This window comes from Musa acuminata, chromosome BXJ1-1 (genome assembly GCF_036884655.1).
Source record: "Musa acuminata AAA Group cultivar baxijiao chromosome BXJ1-1, Cavendish_Baxijiao_AAA, whole genome shotgun sequence".
NCBI lineage: Eukaryota > Viridiplantae > Streptophyta > Magnoliopsida > Zingiberales > Musaceae > Musa > Musa acuminata.
This window is the reverse complement of record NC_088327.1, coordinates 9497342-9520650: the sequence shown is the minus strand read 5'-3', so window position 1 is coordinate 9520650 and position 23309 is coordinate 9497342. Positions and strand designations below refer to the sequence as shown.

General features: G+C 40.1%; 1 protein-coding gene across 1 annotated transcript; it reads left to right on the top strand.

The window, feature by feature from the left end:
- The first annotated feature begins 1690 nt into the window (after window positions 1-1690).
- Window positions 1691-23209, top strand: LOC103993721 (auxin transport protein BIG). The gene is made up of 14 exons (XM_009413895.3): window positions 1691-2088; window positions 2211-2317; window positions 4969-5134; window positions 5237-11334; window positions 11709-12326; window positions 12401-12581; window positions 13165-13393; window positions 13488-18044; window positions 18128-18350; window positions 18606-19010; window positions 19149-19292; window positions 19643-20668; window positions 20806-21306; window positions 22136-23209. Exons 1-14 carry the CDS (start codon window positions 1845-1847, stop codon window positions 22952-22954), a joined length of 15318 nt encoding a protein of 5105 aa, XP_009412170.2. The 5' UTR covers window positions 1691-1844; the 3' UTR covers window positions 22955-23209.
- The last annotated feature ends 100 nt before the right edge of the window (window positions 23210-23309 follow it).

The window sequence follows — 23309 nt, the reverse complement described above, 5'->3', positions numbered from 1 at the left end:
AGGGACCAGATATACAATTGAGACTACAAAATCGTTGTTTGACGATGAGATATCATTAACTATCCAATATTCCGTAAGCAGATTATTCGATAAACTCATTACTCAATGAGCACCTGCATTACATTCCTAGTGTCCCCATATGCCTCTATCATATGTATGAGCATATAGTACACTGATATGTTCGGTTATCTCGATGTCCCTCTCGAATAATCTATGATTAGGAACATTTGGGATATGTGTTTAAAAATGAATTGATCTTATTATCATGATCTCATCATGATTCAATTCCAATTGCACAGAAGGACAACACAATATATATTCATCACATAATATAAAGTGAAAAAATATTGTTATTAATGTTAACGAAAAGAGATTATACAGCGTATCACACATGTTATCACTCGTGTGATTGGCTTGTAGGGCATAGTACAATGTGTGTCTTTCGTTGTCATAAAGGGACATATTACAATGGACCTATTAGATGAACTAAACGTCACACTTTAGACCTTTCTAATAAGAGACCTGAAGCATATTTTGGGAGGGACAAATAATAGGAATATATTAATGACTAACCATCATCCGACAAATAAGTGCCATATAGAAGGAAAAGGTCTAAATCACCTTTTGTCGGTTTGCTTGCAAGGACAAAAGTCCAAGACAAGCTGTTTGACGCGGTCTCTCCCCTACCGTCCACATGGATAAAATGCCAAAATAGGAATATTGAAGCGATTATAGGTTGTCCCTTTCGAGGCCAAGTATAAAGGTTAATTTCCGATACTATGTTAGGGGGCTCTCTTCCAAAGAAAAATAACACAAAGTATAAAGATCTCGTTAATTAACTTGAACATCGTAGGAATCAGATTAGGAAACCTTTTTCAACTTCGATCTTAGTACAGGTAACGCCTTCGGAGCTCGATACTTTCATCTTAGAACCCTCTAGGATATTTTTACGGTCTGAGTTTGAATCATATCGGGTTTGACTCAAACGGTACTTTTACCTAATAATATGTGATGAATTTATACGAGCAGGGTACGTGGTTGCTAAATAACTACCTATTTGCTATTTATTATGCGTTGTACGTCCTATATACTCCTCTATTCTGCTTCGACCATCATTAATTCGACTCATTACATATGCAGCCTCTTAATTTTTCTTCTTCTTTTCCTAATCGTCTGATTAAATTGATATATACGCCATCGTATTATTTAATCCAGCTAATAGAATACATTCGATGACAGACACCGGGAGCAGCTCATTTCAAAATAGTGACTCAGCTGCCTAATGATACCTCAGCCAAGTAAGTGCTCCTAAATCTTTGGTTTAACATTATTATCATTCCAACACAGTTGTTGCTAATGGGAAATCCCAGAAAGAAAAAGGCGGTGAGAAGAGGACAAGGAAAAGAGAGCCCCAATCCCATCCCAAAGGGAGAAGAACGATAGGAAAAGATAGACTTGGGGAATAAGCAAACCCAAAAGCATCAAAGCCCTTTCTCGCCGCAACCTTTCCCCCCCCCTTGTTGAAATGAGACGTAGGTACAGCTGACATCCACCGTCCGATCGGGGCTGATAACGGTCCAGATGATTCCGTGGATCCATCGGCTCGATTAATAAAAGAGAATACAAATCTCAAACCGACGTAAATCCGATAATTGTATAAAGACCGGCGTTGTTGCTAGTAGCGATTCGTCCATTTCTCTCCATTCTTTCTTCTTTCTACGTTTCTTTGTAGTTCTTTTTCTCGTCGCTGATCGTTTCCCCTCTTAAACCCTAGGGCGAGATCTCTCTCGATCTCACTCTCTAGTCTCTTTCTTGGTAGGGTTTCGATGAACTAATCGATCGCCATGGCGGAGATGTCGAGCTTGCTTGAGATCTTCCAGGAGGGGGGAGCCGGCCCCAAGGATCTCGCCCACAGGCTCCGGTCCGAGTTGGCCAAGCCAGGTCTCGAGAGGTTCCTCGCCGTCCTCGATGCCGGAATCGCCGACTCCGGAGGCGGTCGCTTGGGGTTCCAGAGTTGGACGCCCGATCAGATCGCGGCCGTCCTTGCTGTCGCCAGGCTGATCGTCTCGGCTCTGCTCGGCACGTCAGGTCCGCCGTTGTTCTTCTTGTTCATTCACCCTTCCTCTCTCTGCTTTGTTGCTTCTGTTCTGTGTGATCTATTTTTCAATTGGTTTGGAAATCATCGTTCGCTTGGGGGTTTCCTTGTACAGTTGAGCAGGTGAGATCGGTAGCGTCGGCGATCGTGGCGAGGTCATTGGAGCTGGGCATCAGTTATTTGGAGAGATCGCAGTATGATGGCGATGATCTAAGCTTGGAGGTGCTTTTTAAGTCATACTGCTCCATTCATTTAGCGTCTGGACATTTGGCAAGACTAGACGTGTTTGGATTTGGCCTCTCTTTGAGCTTTGGGTTTGATTTCTTTTGTTGTTGTTGTTTTTTTCCTCGTGCCTGTCTTTTTGATGTGTTTGATTTCATGTCTCAAGTTACTCTATGCTTTTGAGCTGCTGATATGGGGTGCTAGCGGCTTGCATCCGTGTATAAAACTATACTATAAATATTTACACATTCACATAGGTGTATGTAGGGTTAAGAGTTATATTGCTCCTAGTGAGCAAATAGCTTATTTTGCTCATATATATATATATATATATATATATATATATATATATATATATATATATATATATATATATATATATATATATATATATATATATATATATACACACACACACACACACGGGCTAGTTTAATGTGGAGATCAAGGCCCGCTCATAGCTGGTGAAGGCTCCAGGTCAGTCAGCAAAGTAGGATACTCAACCTTTGGTACCAAGTTGTTTCTCACCTCAGCCTCAGCCTCCCAGTGGCCGTAGTTTGGGTCCCTAGTGGATGTGTGGTTGTTTTTAACTCGTATAAGTTATAACACAATTGGGTCCAAATGACACCAAGAAATAGGATCTTGAATATCGACCCTTACAGGTCCCTGGTCTCCTCTCCAATGGATGGAGTATGATGGTTCTCGGTACATAGATGAATACAACAATAAAATAGTGATTTGAGTGTCAGTGTGCCATTGTAAGTTATTGCATATCAATAATTGGTTGGATCAGTACAGTACGGTTATTACTTGGATCCATGGGCAAGGCATTGAACCTTTAAATATTTGTACCATCTGCGGCATGACCTCTTGCATGATCAGAGTGTCACAGCTTGCGTTAGGAGTATACTACATTTTCTTTTTTCATTGCATGTGTGTTTTTTAAGCTCACTTTCCATTGGGAGTGTACTGTCTTTACTTTGTGTGTGTGTGTTTTTCTTTCTTCTTTTTGAGGAGGACCAATACTAGTTTGGGAACTTGGAGAGAGAATCATGGCCGGTCACTCTCCATATGGTGACCTCACTCTGTAGATGAGTTTTTGGATGCCTATGGAAAGAGACATCCCTGCTCAAGCTCAGTTATATGAGTCAAAGAACCTCATATTAGGCGACTGTTCATATATTTCTCTTTGCATTGGTTTGACTATCTTAGAGTTAGTCAAGGAGGTTAAATAGAGTAGGATATGTGGTTGTCAGCTCATCCTCCTCAAGATCTTCTAAGTTGACCTAATATTTCTCAAGAAAGAAGCTAGCAAAGAAATTATGTTATGATCGTGAACTTTACGTGGCTAAAGGGCTTTAGGAAACTCAAAATTTCCTGTAAATAAGACTTATGATTGCAAGTGAATAATGTATCTTTTTTAGTTTGTTGTACAGTCTTCTGCATTTGATTCAGTACATAGCAATTGCTTTGTTCTGTAACATAAATATCCATACCTTGCTAATAAGAGACAATTTTTGTTGTAGATATCTGTAGAGTAGTGACATGTCAGGCTCTTATTGATTTAAGATAAGGAATACTTAATGGTGATTCGCCATTTCAGCGAGCTTGTTGGAATACTCTCCTTCATTAATGGTAGTTACCTACCTATTTTTAGTTAATTTGTCATTTTTTTTAATATGGAAGGAAAGGAACAATAATAAGAAGGTAGTTGGAAAAAAAAAAAAAGAGAACAATCTTTGAGAAAGAGAAAGACCAATGGATCCCTAGCTTAGTTGAAGAGCTAAACGGGAATGAACTGGTCTATGACTTCTTTGAGCCTATCACCTGTTCTAATTGTTGCATGGGCTTGGTCATTTATTATGAACAATTTGGTGGCTGGCTTTTGACTCATAAACGAGCGGAAGTGATTTGTCCGATGAATCCAATGTTACTCACATGTTATGTGACATGTTATACAAGTAAGTCTTGTAGTCAAAGAAGCATATGTTATGTGGACCATGATCTCAGTTTAGTATTTTGCATGTCCAGCGCAATGCATGATATGAAATTTAAGACGAAATTGTTTGATGGGAATTATGGTGCCTATAAAACTAAGAGACAACAGGCCTAAGCCTCCTTTCAGCCTCATCCTCTGTCATCCTCCTCTCCTCCTCCCCTCCTCCTTACCTCTTCACCTGACTGGTACATGGCATACCACATGTACTGGTTCCTCCATAGGTGTCAGACTAAGACTTAGAACTTGTTTTGTAATACAATTTTATACAAGCACATTATTACTGCCAGGGTCTAAGCCCAGATAAAAATGTTGGCTCATCACTTCGCTTGACTGACATGGCTGGACAGAGCACCCTGCTGCGGCAAGGAGTATTAGGCACTTGACAATAATTGAAACTTACGGGAAAGATTAACTAAGAATTTAAATGGTTATGTGTTTGATCTCCAACCTGCAACAGCATAATGTTAAAATCGTAGTTATCTTATTTTAGTTGCTATAGAAGTCTGGACTCTGTTGCTGTATGATGTTGGACTTCCCGTATTTTAACTTGTCTGGTTATATGGTAACCTTCACAATAATTATGTATAAATCTTATTCTAGTAAATCTGTGTTGTTGCCCAGATACTTGATTCTGCTTTTTTTCACTTTGTAGGATGGCTTTGCCTTGTTGTTGGAGTTAATGTTGGGTGGCAGAATTTCTACAGAATATGATATTCAACATCATGGTCTATTAAGCACTTATCTTGAGCAGATATCAGTTATCCCATTCAGACCATGTACTGTGGACTACGACATCCAGCCTATATGCCATCAGCAAGGTATTGACTCTCTCATGTGCAACTTGCCATCACATTCATTTATTTGTCTGTTGTCCATTGTTCTGTTCTGACATCTGAGTGGAGTTTATTTTTTTGTATAAGATTTTGATTGCTTGAAGGACAGACAACTAGTGGAGAATATCATGGTAACTTTATCTTCGGAGTCTGTCCAACTAGAATCTGTTGCTACTCAGTTTACTGTATCAGTAGACCCACAAACTTCAAACAGGAATATATCTGTAGCATTGCACTCAGCTGTCATTGACTCGAAATGTTTGCCTCGCCTCCTTATGCTATGTAAAAGGCTGCTAGATCCACCACTTTCCTTGTGTGAACAGAAGAACGATATGAATTTTACCTTGAGACTGTCTTTTAGTCGACGAATATTGAAGTTTCTTTGGGATCTTGTCAAGGAGGTTCCTTATGGTGCATGTGATGTTGATTTGTTGCATTCTGTCACAAGATATGCTGACAAACTACCAACCTTGTTCAAATTAAAGTTTGATTTTCTCAATGGCAATTTGGGTTATAAAGAGAGCAAATATGGGGGCCTTCTGTTGGAGATGTTTGAAGAGTTTCTTCAGTTTGGTAAAATTGTCTTCTATGACAGTAGCATCTTTCGCAATATCCAAGCATGTATGATTGCTTCCATGATGGGCATTTTGGGCTCTGAAGTCTGGAGGTATGATAGATCAAGCTCTTCTCCAAGCCCACCACTAGTTTACTCTCCACAAGTTGTTCTTTGTCTGTTGAAATTCCTCAACGATGCTAAGAGCTGGGCATCTCCAACTCATGACTTGAAGATAAATTTGGATGTAGGTTTCACTGACCATTCATGTGAATCTGAGGCTAGTGGTCCTTCATGCCATGTTCGTGATGAGAAGATTCTTTTGCTTAGAAGGCATACGTTTGAGGAACTTTTGAACATAATATTTCCACAGTCAGAAAAATGGATGGATAACTTAGTGCATCTTATGTCTTTCCTCCATTCTGAAGGCGTAAAATCAACTCTCATTGAAAAATCATGTTTGAGTTCCACAAAGCCAGTTGTTGCTTCAGATTTGGAAATTGTAACTACTCATGAAGAAGAAGCCATCTTTGGGAACCTCTTCTCTGAACCTACCAAGCCTGTTGGTTCAGCAGATGGTCATGATCAACCAACAGCTGCAGTTACCAGTACAGTCAATTCTGATCTGTCTTTACAAGCAGTATCTGAGTTGTTGAGCTTTATGAAAGTGTGTATTTTTTCTCCAGAATGGTGTTGCTCAGTGTTTGAGGATGCGTGCAGAAAGGTTGATAAAAATCATATAGATCAGCTACTTTCACTACTAGATTGCTACTCATATTTGTCTGATGGAAGGAATGAAAACTCGCCCGTGTTGGGTTCTCATTTGAATGTACCATATGTAAGTGGAATATGCTTTGAACTTCTGCAAAATCTTGTAGTTTGTCATGCTTTATCAGGTCCTCTTAAGGAACACCTAGTTGACCAAGTTCTGAAGGTTGAAGATGGTAACTATGTCTATGGTCAACATAGCCTTACTCTGTTAGCTCATGCTCTTATTCTGCGGGAGGATTTGGATCATGGTCATATAATAAAGAAGATCTACGAGGGATATGTTAATTTCATTTTACAGAAGGCAAGGGATGTCTGCTGCAAATGCCCCGAGTCCAGTGATATCCTTGGGAGTTTACCATCTGCTTTCCACTTGGAAATTGTATTGATGGCTTTCCATCTGTCAAATGATTCTGAAAAAGCTTCTCTGGCAAGTTTTCTTTTTAGTTCACTCAGAAAAGTAGATTCACCTCCATCGGGTTGCAGTGTAAAGCATTTATCTTGGTGGGGTTTAATAGTTTCGAGGCTCCTTTTAATATTGTGCCACATAATATTGTATCCATCTACTTGCCCGTCGTGGTTGCTATTCAGGTTGAGATCTAGGATGAGGGAAATCCCATCAAAGGCATGCCATTCCAATTCACCAAGTAACCACCTCTCGACTTGGGCATCAACTACTGTGGAGAGTCTGCTTGGTAATTCCATTAATGGGGTTCCAACAGTCAGCTCGTTGCTGCCTCAGCTGATTGATGTTGCCAACCTTCCTGCTGCATACTATAGAGATGAGACCACCCAACAGCTGTTAGGCTTGAACTGGACTGAGTTGATTTCTAAATTTTCATGGATTCTTAATTTTTGGAGTGGTAAGAAGGTGGAATCAGTAGACCAGTTGATACTTGAACGGTATATCTTTTCACTCTGCTGGGGTGCAGTCTCAACAAAATTACTGGGTCCAAGTAATACATGGCTTCAAGGGCACAATTGGAAGGATCTTAACATATTAGATGTTAAGTCCTTCTTGAACTTTGGTCTCATTTTGGTGAATGAAAGTGCTGATATTTGGAAGGATGTTGATTTTTCGGAGATCATCTGTGATATTCTTGATCAGATATGCTCTGAGCAGTTACTAGATGTTTCATCATTGCAAAATTGGGATTTTCTCAGGAAAGGTGCATGGATTTCTCTTGTGCTTTCTCTTCTTAATGCTGGTCTTATGAGTTATTCCATGGGAAATGTAGCTTGTAGAGATGATCGTCTATCAATTCATCACTCTGGATCAAGTGGGTTATCTTATATTGGGGAAAGCATAATTCTTCAAATTTTTCAAGGCAGCAAAGCTGCATGGCTTATAAATGCACTGGCATCTATTCTAAAGATGTACTTGCAAATTCTTGATAGAGCTATCATATGCACCCTTGATCATAAACATTTTTCTGAAGATGTGTTCTCTCCACTTTTATTAGCTAAACACTCTTGTTTTGAGAAATCCAAGCATGATATTCTTTTGGAGAAGAGTGGTTGCAGTCTTTTGCACTTGGAATCTATATATGGACTCTTGGCAAAACTGGATGAAATTGCAGAGGAAGTAGACACTGGAAGCATAAAGGGTAATATTATGAGGTGCTTACTGCATGGTTTTCCATCAAATTCAGATTATTCTGATGGTGCTATTCTTTCTTGTGTTCTTACTATAAAAGAGATCATATGCTTTTTGGATGAGTATCTCAAAGTCAAAGATACAGGAGGAAGAGTTCAAATAGGTTCTGAGATTATTTGTCAGCTTCTGGAGACAATAATGGCCGTAAAATCTGATAGAATATTCCAGTGCATCCATGAAAAATGTGATTCTATTTGTGATAGTCTAATTGGTCAGAAGGAATTTCTAGGCTATCAAGATTTATTTGTTCTGAAGCAGTTGGAAGGTTTTCTGGCAAGCATTAATTCCAGAGAGGTGTTGGGCAGTGGACTGCAAGAAATGCTCATTGACATTTTTGTTGATTTTATTGATGGTATCAGAAGAGACAACTCCAAGAAACAACTCTTTGACTTTTACTTGGGCTCTGATGAAGATGTCCCTGTAAAAGCTAAGGATCTCTTCAATCAGCAGCATAGCAATTTGTTGGTTCTCATCAATTCATTGGATAACTGTCACACTGAGACAGTTAATTTGAAGGTTTTGAACCTATTTATTGATCTTTTGTCTTGTGGGCTTTGCTCTAGTCTCAAACAGCAAATCCGGAAGAAATTGATTGACATGGACTTGTTAAACCTGTCACATTGGTTAGAGAAAAGGCTCCTAGGAATGCTGACAGAATCTACTGCTGGTTGTATGATTGCAAAAGGAAGTTCCTCTATACTCAGAGAGTCAACTATGAACTTTCTTATACGTCTTGTATCTCAGCCATGTGAAATATTGGCTAGGGAACTTTATGGTCGACTTGTTGAAGCTCTTCTTATCCCACTTGATAAAGCATTTATGTTTTTTGATGTTCAGATTGGTAAAGCTTACTTCAACTTTGTAATTCAGCTTTCGAATGCTGAACCCTCCTTAATGAATCAACTCTTTGAGAAGACCATCATGTTAATGGAGAAATTGGTGGGTGAAGAGGGCTTACTTCATGGATTAAAGTTCCTCTTTGGCTTCATCAATGCTCTATTGGGGGACTCTGGATCCGACAAAAGTAACACAGATAAGCTTTCATCAAAACGGTGCTCGAGCAGTACTCTTGGTCCTGGATCTGTAGCTTCAAAGACAGTGAATTCAAGAAAAAATTCAGAGAATTTGGTTCTTCCTACCAATCAAGAAAATAGTACTGCATCAATTGACTGTGATGCAACTTCGGCAGATGAAGATGATGATGATGGCACATCAGATGGTGAATTTGGCAGTATAGACAAGGATGAGGAAGAGGACAATAATAGTGAAAGAGCTTTGGCCTCCAAAGTATGCACATTCACTTCCAGTGGTAGTAACTTCATGGAACAACATTGGTACTTTTGTTATACTTGTGATCTAACTGTTTCCAAGGGCTGTTGTTCGATATGTGCGAAAGTGTGTCACCGTGGCCATCGTGTTGTCTATTCTCGATCGAGTCGGTTTTTCTGTGATTGTGGTGCAGGCGGTGTCAGGGGAAGCAGTTGCCAGTGTTTGAAGCCACGGAAATTCACTGGAGACAACAATGTACCACCTCATAGTGTTAGTAATCTCCAGGCATTGTTGCCTTATCCTGCAGATGGTGATCAGGGAGCAGATAGTGATTCTGATTTGGATGATGATGTTTTTGTGGATACTGATAATTCCTTTATGTTGTCAGTTTCCAAAAATGTGCTAGATGAATTACCTGTACTACTTGGTAGACTTGATGTAGAAGGTAGGCTTCTTGAATTATGCGATAAACTTCTTCCTACTGTAACCAGCCGGAGAGAATTAAACCTTTCAAAAGATAAGAAGGTAATTCTTGGTGATAGTAAGGTGCTGTCTTATAATATTGATCTTTTTCATCTGAAGAAGGCTTACAAAAGTGGGTCTCTAGAGCTTAAGACAAAGGCAGATTATCCAAACTCCAGGGAGCTCAAAGCACATCTAGCTTCTGGTTCCCTTACGAAGTCACTATTTAGTGTCAGCACCCGAGGTAGGCTTGCTGCTGGAGAAGGAGATAGAGTGGTCATATATGATGTTGGACAACTAATTGGACAGCCTACAGTTGCACCTGTAATTGCAGACAAGACAAATCTGAAGTCACTATCTAAGAACATAGTTCGTTTTGAAATAGTTCATTTGATTTTCAATCCTATAGCTGATACTTATCTGGCTGTAGCTGGATTTGAGGACTGCCAAGTGCTTACTGTAAATCCTCGTGGTGAGGTTACTGATCGGCTTGCCATAGAACTTGCTTTACAAGGTGCTTATATTCGTCGAGTGGATTGGGTTCCTGGTTCTCAGGTTCAGCTAATGGTAGTCACAAACATGTTTGTGAAGATATATGACCTATCACAAGATAACATAAGTCCCAAGCACTACTTCACACTTTCTAATGATGTGATTGTGGATGCTACACTTGTCCCAGCCTCCATGGGTAAAGCATTTCTGCTTGTTTTGTCAGAAGCTGGCCACTTATTTAGACTAGAAGTGTCGATGGAGGGTGATGTTGGGGCAAAAATGTTGACAGACATTATAAGGGTTCAGGACAAGGAAATTCAGGTAAAAGGTCTCTCATTGCATTTCTCTTCGACTTACAGATTGCTATTCTTGTCCTACCAAGATGGCACTACCTTGATGGGAAGATTGGACTCTAATGCAACTAGTCTAACTGAGTTATCACATGTTTTTGAAAATGATCAAGAGAGTAAAGTTAGGCCCGCTGGGCTGCATCACTGGAAAGAATTATTTGCTGGTAGTGGACTTTTTGTTTGTCTGTCAAGTCATAAATCAAATGGTGCATTAGCAGTATCTTTGGGTCCCAATGAAATGTTTGCACAGAACATGAAATATGGTGCTGGCTTATCTTTGCCTTTGGTCGGTGTTTCTGCCTATAAGCCTTTGTCAAAAGATAAAACTCATTGTCTTGTTTTACAAGATGATGGCAGCCTTCAGATTTACTCTCATGTGCCCACAGGAGTTGATACAGTAGCCAACGTGAGTTCAGAACAAACAAAAAAGCTGGGATCCAGCATCCTTAACAACAAAGCTTATGCTGGTGTGAACCCAGATTTTCCTCTTGATTTTTTTGAGAAGACTATGTGCATCACAGGAGATGTGAAATTTAACAGTGATGCTATCAAAAATGGTGATTCTGAAGGTATTAGGCAAAGACTGGCATCAGATGATGGATTTTTGGAGAGCCCGAGTTCTGCAGGATTTAAGGTATGATGATTCTAAATTTAATAATTAGGGCTATCATTGCTTATTATTGGTCAAAACACATGGTGTGATTGAACTTTTTGTTTTTGTTAGTTGTGGCATCTACCTCCAGGATCATGTCCTATGCATAGCCAGCAAAGAGTACTATCAGTTTTTTTATTAGATCACAAATACATGCTTACTTTTGGTATCATTGATAAGGTGGCATTGGATGTTTCTTAGGCTTATTATTATTTTCTAGAACTGCACATTCTCACAATGTCAATTAATAATTTGTCAGAAGTAATTTTTCTTCCATGCAACACTGAATTTGTTTTGCTTCCTTTTGTCCTTGATTAGTGCTTAAAGTTTCTGCCTTATATATATGTCTTTTACAGGTGACTGTATCGAATTCAAATCCTGATATTGTTATGGTAGGCTGTCGTGTACAAGTTGGTAATACATCAGCAAGTCATATTCCTTCTGAGGTAACAATTTTCCAAAGAATAATTAAGCTTGATGAGGGCATGCGGTCCTGGTACGACATTCCTTTCACAGTTGCTGAATCCCTTCTCGCTGATGAAGAGTTCACAATCACTGTTGGTAGAACTTTTGATGGTTCAACCATGCCTAGAATAGATTCTTTGGAAGTTTATGGTCGAGCTAAGGATGAATTTGGTTGGAAAGAAAAAATGGATGCTGTGCTGGATATGGAAGTGCATGATGTTGGTGGTGCTTCCGGTGCTTCAGGGGCTGGGAAAAAACGGCGGACATCACAATCCGCTCCTATTCAGGAACAAGTTTTGGCTGATGCTATCAAACTTCTGTCAAAAATTTATTCTTTTTTCAGGTCACAGAAATCTACTGAGACTGAGGATGCAGATGTTGAGCTTAGTAAGCTTAAATGCAGGATTTTACTGGAAACCATATTTCAGAGTGACCGAGAACCATTGTTACAGTCTGCAGCATGCTGTATTCTTCAGGCTGTGTTTCCGAAGAAGGAAATTTACTATCAGGTAACTGCCATATTCTTAAATATGTATGTTTATCTCATTCTTTATTTCCTGGTCTAATATGATGATTTTCTCAGGTGAAAGACACTATGCGCCTCCTGGGAGCAGTGAGATCTTTCCCTACTCTTATATCAAGAATAGGTGTAGGAGGTCCTGCAGCTGCTTGGGTGATCAAAGAGTTTACTTCACAGATGCATGCAGTGTCAAAAATTGCACTACATCGAAGATCCAACATGGCTATATTCCTTGAGACTCATGGTACTTTCATAACATACTCTATTACTGGTAAATGCTTAAAGATGTAATGTGAAAGAATGCACTCTACATAATCTCCTTTCTGAAATTTTATTGGCAAAAAAGTATAGGCATGCATGTGTTTGGAATATCTTTTTGAGAAACAATTGTAAATAGCTCTTGGTTCAGTTGATAGAGAAGCATGTAGGAGTGTGCATATGTGCTTATTAAACTGCAGTGTGTGTTCTGCAGTTCATATTCTGTTTCACTTGATAACATGTGGATGGTTAATTTGTAATGAATCTTTAATTGTTGTTACTCAAGTTCTCCAAGTTGATCTTGAACTAAAATACCACCATATATCAAGGAGCATAAAAATGGTTGTAGATGTATTTGGGCTCAAAATATGTCATCCATATTAATCCTGTGCCGTGAATCGATCTGACCCCAACAAGGTGATTTAAGTGTGTGGAGTTTTGTTAATTCATGTGCTTTGCCATTGTTGTCTCCCACCCCAATGAATAAATAATAGGTCTGTGGGCATAGCATTTGGTTGTCATAAGTTGCAATTTTGTTGTGGATGTTATTATCGATGTTGTTTATATAGGTTCAGAGGTGGTTGATGGATTGATTCAAGTTCTGTGGGCAATTCTGGACTTGGAACGGCCAGAAACACATACGATAAACAGCATCATAATTCCTTCAGTGGAACTTATATACAGCTATGCTGAATGCCTGGCTTTGCAAGGAAATCAAACTCACTCTGTTGCACCTGCTGTTGGATTACTCAAGAAACTTCTTTTTGCACCTTATGAGGCTGTCCAGACATCGAGCAGGTTCTGTTTGAATATAGGTTGATTGATATTTTAGTTGATTGCTTGGAGTAATTATGAATTGTTGACTAATTCTATTGTTTATTTGCTGATTCAGTTTGGCTATATCATCTCGGTTGCTTCAAGTTCCTTTTCCAAAGCAGACAATGTTAGCTTCTGATGATCCTGCAGAAAATCCTGTTACAACAAAGGTCTCTTCAGATGTGAATACGGCAAGTGGGAATGCCCAAGTTATGATCGAAGAAGATTCTACTATATCATCGGTACAATATTGTTGTGATGGTTGTTCAACTGTTCCTATACTTAGGCGCAGATGGCATTGCAATGTTTGCCCAGATTTTGATTTGTGTGAAGCATGCTATGAAGTTCTAGATGCAGATCAGCTCCCTCCACCACATTCTCGAGACCACCCAATGTCAGCTATACCCATTGATATTGACTCTATTGCCGGTGATGGTAATGAAATTCATTTCTCAATGGATGAGTTGAGTGATGCAAGCTTGACACCGGTTGCAACTGAGATAAGCACGCAGAACCCATCTTCATCGATTCATGTATTGGACACCAATGAGAGTGGAGACTTTGCTGGCTCTTTGTCTGACCACACAATAGTTTCTATTTCTGCGACGCAGCGTGCTTTGAACTCTCTGCTACTTCGTCACTTGATTGTAGAGCTCAAGGGTTGGATGGAGACAACATCTGGTTTTCGAGCTATTCCTGTTATGCAGCTTTTTTATAGACTATCATCTGCAGTAGGTGGGCCTTTTATGGATAGTTCTAAACCTGAAAACTTAGACTTGGAAAATTTTGTGAAATGGTTACTTGACGAGATTAACCTCAACAAACCATTTGCAGCTAAAACACGTTCTTCTTTTGGTGAGGTTGCCATCCTTGTCTTCATGTTCTTTACTCTGATGCTTCGGAATTGGCACCAGCCTGGGAGTGACAGTTCTCAGTCGAAACCAAGTGGTAATGCAGATTTACAAGATAAAGGTTTTGTCGTCCCGATGCCATTATCATCTTCTACTGCTTCATCCTCGAATGATGATACAGAGAGGAGTGAATTTACCATGCAACTTATTCGAGCTTGTTCATTTCTTCGACAACAGTCTTTTTTGAATTATTTGATGGACATACTGCAGCAGCTTGTTAACATATTCAAGTCATCATCAGTAAATATTGAAAGTGGTCTATCAGCTGGTTCTGGTTGTGGTTCTCTTTTGACTATCCGGAGAGAGCTACCTGCTGGAAATTTCACTCCTTTCTTTTCAGATTCTTATGCTAAATCCCACTGCACTGATATGTTCATGGACTACCACAAGTTGTTGCTTGAGAACACTTTTAGGCTGGTGTATAGTTTAGTACGTCCAGAAAAGCAAGAGAAGTCGGCAGAAAAGGAGAAAACATACAAGACAAATGCTGGCAAGGACTTGAAGCTGGATGGGTTTCAGGATGTCCTCTGCAGCTATATCAGTAATCCACATACAACATTTGTCCGAAGATATGCTAGAAGGCTATTACTTCATTTATGTGGCAGCAAAACTCAATATTATAACATAAGAGATTCATGGCAGTTCTCAAATGAAGTGAAGAGGTTGCATAAACTAATTAATAAATCTGATGGTTTTGAAAATCCAGTTCCATATGAGAGAAATGTTAAGCTTGTCAAGTGCTTGTCTGCTATGTCTGAAGTGGCTGCAGCAAGACCCAAGAATTGGCAGAAGTACTGTTCAAAACACTTGGAACTTCTTCCCTTTCTGTTGAATCGAGTATTTAACTTTGGTGAAGAATCTGTTATCCAAACTCTTAAGCTTTTGAACTTGGCCTTTTACACTGGAAAGGATATGGGCCATGGTTTACAGAGAACAGGGGCAGATGCATCAGCTTCATCTACTCGATTGCAATCTTCAGATTCAAAAAAGAAGAGAAAAGGTGAGGATACAGCAGAAAATGGTTCTGAAAAGACTTGTCTAGACATGGAACAAGCTGTTGAAATCTTCAGTACCAAGGATGGTCATCTTCTGAGGAAATTTATTGATTCCTTCCTACTGGAATGGAATTCATCAAGTGTTCGTCATGAAGCTAAGAATGTGCTATATGGACTTTGGCATCATGGTAAACAATCATTTCAGGAGGGATTGCTAACCGCCCTTTTAGAGAAATTAAAACAATTGCCTTTATATGGCCAGAACATTTTGGAGTACACTGAACTAATGGCATGGCTGCTGGGAAAAATGCCTGATAGCAGCATCAAGCAGTATGAGACTGAACTTGTGAACCGATGCTTGACATCTGATGTCATAAGTTGCATATTTGAGACTCTTCAATCTCAAAATGAGCTTTTGGCAAACCATCCAAATTCTCGGATCTATAGCACTCTAAGTAGCTTGGTAGAATTTGATGGTTACTATCTCGAAAGTGAGCCATGTGTAACCTGTAGCTGTCCAGAGGTGCCATACAGCAGGATGAAGCTTGAAAGCTTGAAATCTGAGTCAAAGTTTACTGACAACCGCATAATAGTGAAATGCACTGGAAGCTATACGATTCAGTCAGTTACAATGAATGTTCATGATTCTCGTAAGTCAAAGTCGGTTAAAATTCTGAACTTGTACTACAACAACAGACCTGTATCTGATCTGTCAGAACTGAAGAATAATTGGTCTCTGTGGAAGCGCGCAAAAAGCTGCCATCTTGCTTTTAACCAAACAGAATTAAAAGTTGAATTTCCCATTCCAATTACTGCTTGCAATTTCATGATCGAGTTGGATTCCTTTTATGAAAATCTGCAAGCTTCTTCCCTTGAGTCATTGCAATGCCCCAGGTGTAGCCGGGCCGTAACTGATAAGCATGGAATCTGTAGCAATTGCCATGAAAATGCATATCAGTGCAGACAATGCCGGAATATTAATTATGAAAATTTGGATTCTTTTCTTTGCAATGAGTGTGGATACAGTAAATATGGCCGTTTTGAGTTCAATTTCATGGCAAAGCCTAGTTTTTCATTTGACAACATGGAAAACGATGAGGACATGAGAAAAGGATTGGCAGCTATTGAGTCAGAATCGGAGAATGCCCATAGGCGATACCAGCAGCTTTTGGGGTTCAAGAAGCCTCTGCTTAAACTGGTATCGAGCATAGGTGAAAATGAACTTGATTCACAGCAGAAGGATAGTGTCCAACAAATGATGGTGTCTTTGCCTGGACCATCATGTAAAGTAAATCGGAAAATTGCCCTTCTAGGTGTTTTGTATGGTGAGAAATGCAAAGCAGCTTTTGATTCTGTCAGTAAAAGCGTCCAGACTTTGCAGGGACTTCGACGGGTAGTGATGACATATCTACAACAGAAGAATTCTGATGATGCCATGGATTCATCAAGATTTGCAGTTCCAAGATCACCCAATAATTGTTATGGCTGTGCAATTACATTTGTTACTCAGTGTCTGGAGTTATTGCAAGTACTGTCAAAGAATGCAAAATGCAAAAAGCAACTTGTTGCTGCTGGCATCTTATCAGAGTTGTTCGAAAACAACATTCATCAGGGCCCTAAAACAGCTCGTGTTCAGGCTAGGACTGTTCTTTGTGCTTTGTCTGAAGGTGATGCAGATGCAGTCTCTGAGTTGAACACTTTGATAAAGAACAAAGTGATTTATTGTTTGGAACACCACCGTTCCATTGATGTTGCACTGGCCACACGTGAAGAACTACTGCTTCTTTCTGAGACCTGTGCTCTTGTAGATGAGTTCTGGGAAGCAAGACTTCGTGTTGCTTTCCAGCTTTTATTCTCTTCCATCAAATTGGGTGCAAAACATCCAGCCATTTCAGAGCACATAATCCTTCCTTGCTTGAGGATAATTTCGCAGGCATGTACTCCACCCAGATCTGATGCTGCAGATAAAGAACAAGGGACAGGAAAATCTAGTATTTTGCAATCAAAGAATGACCATAGTGCAAAGCCATCTGCATCTCCAAACAGCCTTCCTACTGCTAGTAAACCATCGGAATTCATGGAAAAACATTGGGATGGTGGCCGAAAGGGTCAGGATATACCATTGTTGAGCTACTCAGAGTGGGAAAGGGGTGCATCATATCTTGATTTTGTCAGGAGACAGTACAAGGTATCACAGACATTCAAAAGTACCGCACAGAGAATTCGCCAGGATCCACAGAAAAATGATTATCTGGCTCTAAAATATGCTCTTAAATGGAAACGCCGTGCTTGTAGAGGAGCAACTAGAAGTGACATCTCTTCATTTGCTCTGGGATCTTGGGTCTCAGAGTTGATTCTAAGTGCTTGTTCACAGTCTATAAGGTCTGAAGTGTGCACCCTTGTTAGTTTACTGTGCCCTCAAAATTCCTCTAGAAGTTTCCAGTTATTAAATCTACTCATGTCATTGCTTCCGGCTACTCTCTCTGTTGGTGAAAGTGCTGCAGAATATTTTGAACTCTTCTTTAAGATGATTGATTCTGAGGCTGCACGCCTATACTTAACCGTGAAGGGATGCCTGACTACCGAATGCAGATTAATAACTCGGGAAGTCCATAATATTGAGTCTCAGGAAAGGAGCTTAAGCATTGATGTATCACAGGGATTCATACTTCATAAGCTTGTTGAGCTTCTTGCCAAGTTTCTTGAGGTACCAAATATTCGAGTAAGGTATGTATGATTCTTACTTTTAGTCTTAATTGTTTGTTACCAATTTGTTTTCGATTTATAGATGATCTTATTGTTGATGGCAGATTTATGCAAGATGAGTTGGTATCTGAAATGCTGGAAGCTCTTTTTGTCATACGAGGTCTGATAGTGCAAAAGACAAAACTAATTAGTGACTGTAATCGCCTCCTGAGAGAGCTTCTAGATGGTCTTCTGCTAGAGAGCACTGAAAACAAATGGAAGTTCATACGCGCTTGTATATCAGGTCTACAGAATCATGGAAGGGAACGGAAGTGTCGGACTTTGCTGGTATCACACTATCTATATGTTCTCTTATATACTCTATAGAAATAGCAGAGGCTATTTCTATTGCTTGGGTAGTAAATGAGCAGCCTTACCATGGTGCCGATAATTACCCTGTTAAAGTATAATAAAACCTTGAAGACCAAATTTTATCTGAATAATAAACCCTTTAAATGAATAGTTCTATTATGAAGTTCAAAATGCAATCTATCCAGTAATTTATAAAGCAAGATTTTCTTATTAGTTAACTTTATTATGCAGTTTATATTGGAGCAACTCTGCAATATGATATGTCCATCAAAGCCAGAGCCTGTGTATCTTCTGATTCTCAACAAAGCTCACACTCAAGAAGAGTTCATCAGGGGGTCTATGACAAAGAATCCTTATTCCAGTACTGAGATTGGTCCACTCATGCGAGATGTCAAAAATAAAATCTGTCACCAGCTGGACTTATTAAGTTTATTAGAAGACGATTATGGCATGGAATTACTGGTTGCTGGTAATATAATTTCTCTTGATTTAAGCATCTCTCAAGTGTATGAGCAGGTGTGGAAAAAATATTACAACCAAACGCAGAATTCATTGTCAAGTACAGTTGCACCATCTTCTGCTGGATTAGCATCAACAAGAGATTGTCCTCCAATGACAGTTACATACAGGCTGCAGGTTGGTTATAATACTTTTGTTGTGACTACTATAAGTATGTTGCTTTAGCTCTTTAACGTTAGTCTGGCTATTGATATATAGATGTGTTCATATGTATTGCAAATTTTGATCATTATTAAAACATTTCTTGTTTTCCAGGGACTAGATGGTGAAGCTACTGAACCAATGATCAAAGAACTGGAAGAGGAAAGGGAAGAATCACAAGATCCTGAAGTTGAGTTTGCGATAGCAGGAGCTGTCCGGGAATGCGGAGGTCTTGAGATTATTCTAAGCATGATCCAGGTAGCTGTTGTTTAAATAGTATGACTGGTAACCTTAAACAGGAAAAAAAAGACTATGCAAGGTCGACAACTGGATGGATACATAGATCTTGTTGTTGCTTTAGATAAACTCACTGGGGGGAATCTAACATCCATTTTGTGTACACCAGTGAGAAGCAAAGTGCTTTGAAGCCATTAGTATTTTGTTGGATTGCTTCATTATATTCTCTACTATATTAGCCCCTAGTAGTTTTTGTTGGTTTAGTAGTTATATTGGCAATAGTCCATGTTGATTGTGATACATGTTCATTTGTTTCTGTATATCACCTCAGATCATTATTGCCGCCTTATATTTTTGAATTTTTTCTGCAGCGATTGCGTGACGATGAGTTGAAATCAAATCAAGAAGAGTTAGGCTTGACACTCAACCTTCTCATGTATTGCTGCAAGATAAGAGAGAATCGGCGAGCCTTATTACAATTAGGGGCTCTAGGTTTGCTGCTCGAGACAGCAAGACGTGCGTTCTCTGTTGATGCCTTTGAGCCAGCTGAAGGCATCCTTCTGATTGTAGAGAGCTTGACAATGGAAGCTAATGAGAGTGACATTGGCATTAACCAAAGTGTATTTACTGTTACTAATGAAAAGAGTGGTGCTGGTGAGCAAGCCAAGAAAATCATTCTCATGTTTCTGGAAAGATTATGCCATCCTTTGGGCACCAAAAAATCAACCAAGCAGCAGCGGAATGATGAAATGGTGGCAAGGATCTTGCCATACTTGACCTATGGGGAACCAGCTGCTATGGAAGCTCTAATCCAACATTTTGACCCTTACTTGCAAAACTGGAGTGATTTCGATCATTTGCAAAAACAATACCAGGATAATCCAAAGGATGAGAGTTTGGCTCATCAAGCAGCTAAGCAAAGATCTGCCTTAGAAAACTTTGTGCGGGTGTCGGAGTCACTTAAGACGAGTTCCTGTGGCGAGAGGATAAAGGACATTATACTTGACAAGGGAATTATTGGCCTTGCTGTTAAGCACCTAAGAGAAAGCTTTGCAGTTGCCGGCCAGGCTGGGTTCAGGTCAAGTGCAGAATGGGCATCTGGTTTGAAATTGCCATCAATTCCGTTGATCTTGTCTATGCTGAGGGGCCTGTCGAAGGGCCATTTGGCTACACAGAGTTGCATTGATGAGGAAGGAATTCTACCACTATTGCATGCTTTGGAAGGCGTTCCTGGTGAAAATGAAATTGGTGCAAGAGCTGAGAATTTGTTGGACACACTGGCTGACAAAGAGAATCATGGTGATGGCTTCTTAGGGGAAAAGATACACAAGTTGAGACATGCTACTAGGGATGAAATGCGTCGACGAGCTCTGAGGAAAAGAGAACAGTTACTTAAGGTTAAATCATTCTTTTTCCATCCTTTTTGTTTAATACTGTTCAGCTGTTGCTTTCCCAGATCTTTAGTTCAAATGAGCTACTTCAAATTAACACAATGTGACTAATCCGCTTTTTCTGCTATCTTAATTTGTTCTAGGCGCTGGGAATGCATCAAGAATTTGCGATGGATGGGGCTGAACGTATTGTTGTTTCCCAGCCGGTGATTGAAGGATTAGAAGATGTGGAAGAAGAGGATGGGCTGGCTTGCATGGTATGTCGGGAGGGCTATACACTGAGGCCTAACGATATGCTGGGTGTCTATTCTTACAGCAAGAGGGTGAACCTGGGTGCAACAAGTTCAGCCAGTGCACGTGGGGACTATGTATATACGACTGTCAGTCATTTTAATGTCATCCATTTTCAGTGCCATCAGGAGGCGAAACGTGCTGATGCTGCGCTTAAAAATCCCAAAAAAGAATGGGAAGGTGCTACATTGAGAAACAATGAGACCTTATGTAATTGCATCTTCCCTCTCAGGGGACCATCCGTACCTCTTGCACAGTATGTCCGTTGTGTCGATCAGTACTGGGACAACCTCAATGCCCTTGGACGAGCAGATGGTAGTCGGCTACGGCTGCTTACGTACGACATTGTTCTGGTACGAAAAATTTCTTATTTTCAGATTTAATGTGCAGTGTCTAATCTAGAATGTGGTCATCAGAGGTGCAAATGTTAACCACTTAAAATTTCCTTTGGTTGAAACACCGCTGATGCTTAGATTGATTATGGACAAAATGATTTATTCTTTGGAATAACTATCCTGATCTTCAAACCATAGATTTACATTTCACCCAGACCAGTAGGCACCGGGCAGTATATACCAGTCTGACATCTTAGTGGGTTGCAAACTGCCTTATTTCGGACAGTTCGGTCCAGTCTTTTTTAGAAACAAACAATTATTTTTTTCTTTTTCCCTTTTAAGCACCCTATGGCCTAGGGCTTGCAACTCATGAGCATTCCTCTCTGTGGCTGATCGCATCCATGTTGCATCTTCTCTTCCTTTTACTTCCTTCTTCCTCTTCCTTTTTACTCTCCTCTCTGTCAGTATGGTGGCAGAGTGGTACCAGACCATATTCTGGCCTACCGTGTGTCAGATAGGCCAGATCACGGGTCCGGTCATAGACCAGAACTGGTCTGGGACACACCAAATTGAAAACCTTACTTCAAATGGTCCACAAATCGAAGGAAAAAGGAAACAACAGGAATAAGTTTGGGAAGTCTTAAAGACCCTGGATTTGGAACTTGATTTCTTCCAGATTGGTTATAGTAGGGAGATCTTGGTAATTATCCTTGCAATGATGCCATGGTGCTTACTTTAAGTGCTACCTCTTGACAAGCTTTTCAGTCAGCATACAAGTGGCATTGATCGTAATTTGATTTGTATAAAATCTGTTGTCCCTTTCTGATTGTGTTACTACATTTTTCAGATGTTGGCTCGATTTGCAACTGGTGCCGCATTCAACAAAGACTGCAAAGGTGGAGGCAAGGAAAGCAACTCGCGCTTTCTTCCATTTATGATCCAGATGGCCTCCTACCTAGTAGACCAAGGAAGCCCCAATCAACAGAGACAAGCAATGGCTAAATCAGTTGCTGCATATCTATCTAATGTCTCCTCTACCTCGGATCTTTCCAGATCTTCACCCCCTCTTTCTGGATCTCGCTCTTCTTCTGGACCCTCGGATGAGACAGTCCAGTTTATGATGGTTAACTCCCTGCTGTCTGAGTCATATGAGGATTGGTTGCAGCATCGTCGTGCTTTCTTACAGAGGGGAATGTACTATGCCTATATGCAGCACAAACATGGCCGTTCCACTCTTAGGTTCTCTGATTCAGCTTCCAGGGTTAAAAGATCTGATGAAGGTTCCTCGATGGATTTGAACGATAGTAAGAAACTATTCTCAATTGTCCAGCCAATGCTTATATATACCGGCTTGATCGAGCAGCTGCAGCAGTTCTTTAAACTCAGTAAGCGAAGCACAGCTATCTCCAGTGAGCCAGCGGAAGGCGACAGCACAACCACGAGTGGTCTGGAAAGGTGGGAGATTATCATGAATGAGAGAATGGTGAACATGAAGGAAATGTTGAGATTCTCCGAGGACCTGCTCTCCTGGCTTGAGGACATGACGACAGCCACCGATTTACAGGAAGCTTTTGATGTGATGGGGGCACTCAGAGATGCCCTCTCGGGAGGAGTCTCTCTATGCGAGGATTTTGTTCATGCCGCAATACTTTCTGGTAAGAGCTGAAAGGTTAGCCGGTTCTGGAGAACGAATGGATTCCAAAATTTGGTCTGTGAAATGTTGTGCTGTTTATTGTACACGATTGCACCCTTTTACAAGGTGCAGTGGTTAAAATTTTACATGTTCTCAGTATGTAACCTTATCCAGGGTAGTGTAACTGTAAATTTTTGGTACAGGTCTCTCGAATTGTCTGGAGGCTTAGAATGAAACCATGCATATAAAAGAAGGTTTAAAAAAAAAAAAAAAGGTTGAATTTTGTTAGGTGATTATTAAGGAGTGTATGCATCATGCTGAGAAACATAGGCTGTATGCACCACGGCTCCATCGGAGCCCCAGATGGGAGAATTCCGGGGGAGCTAGC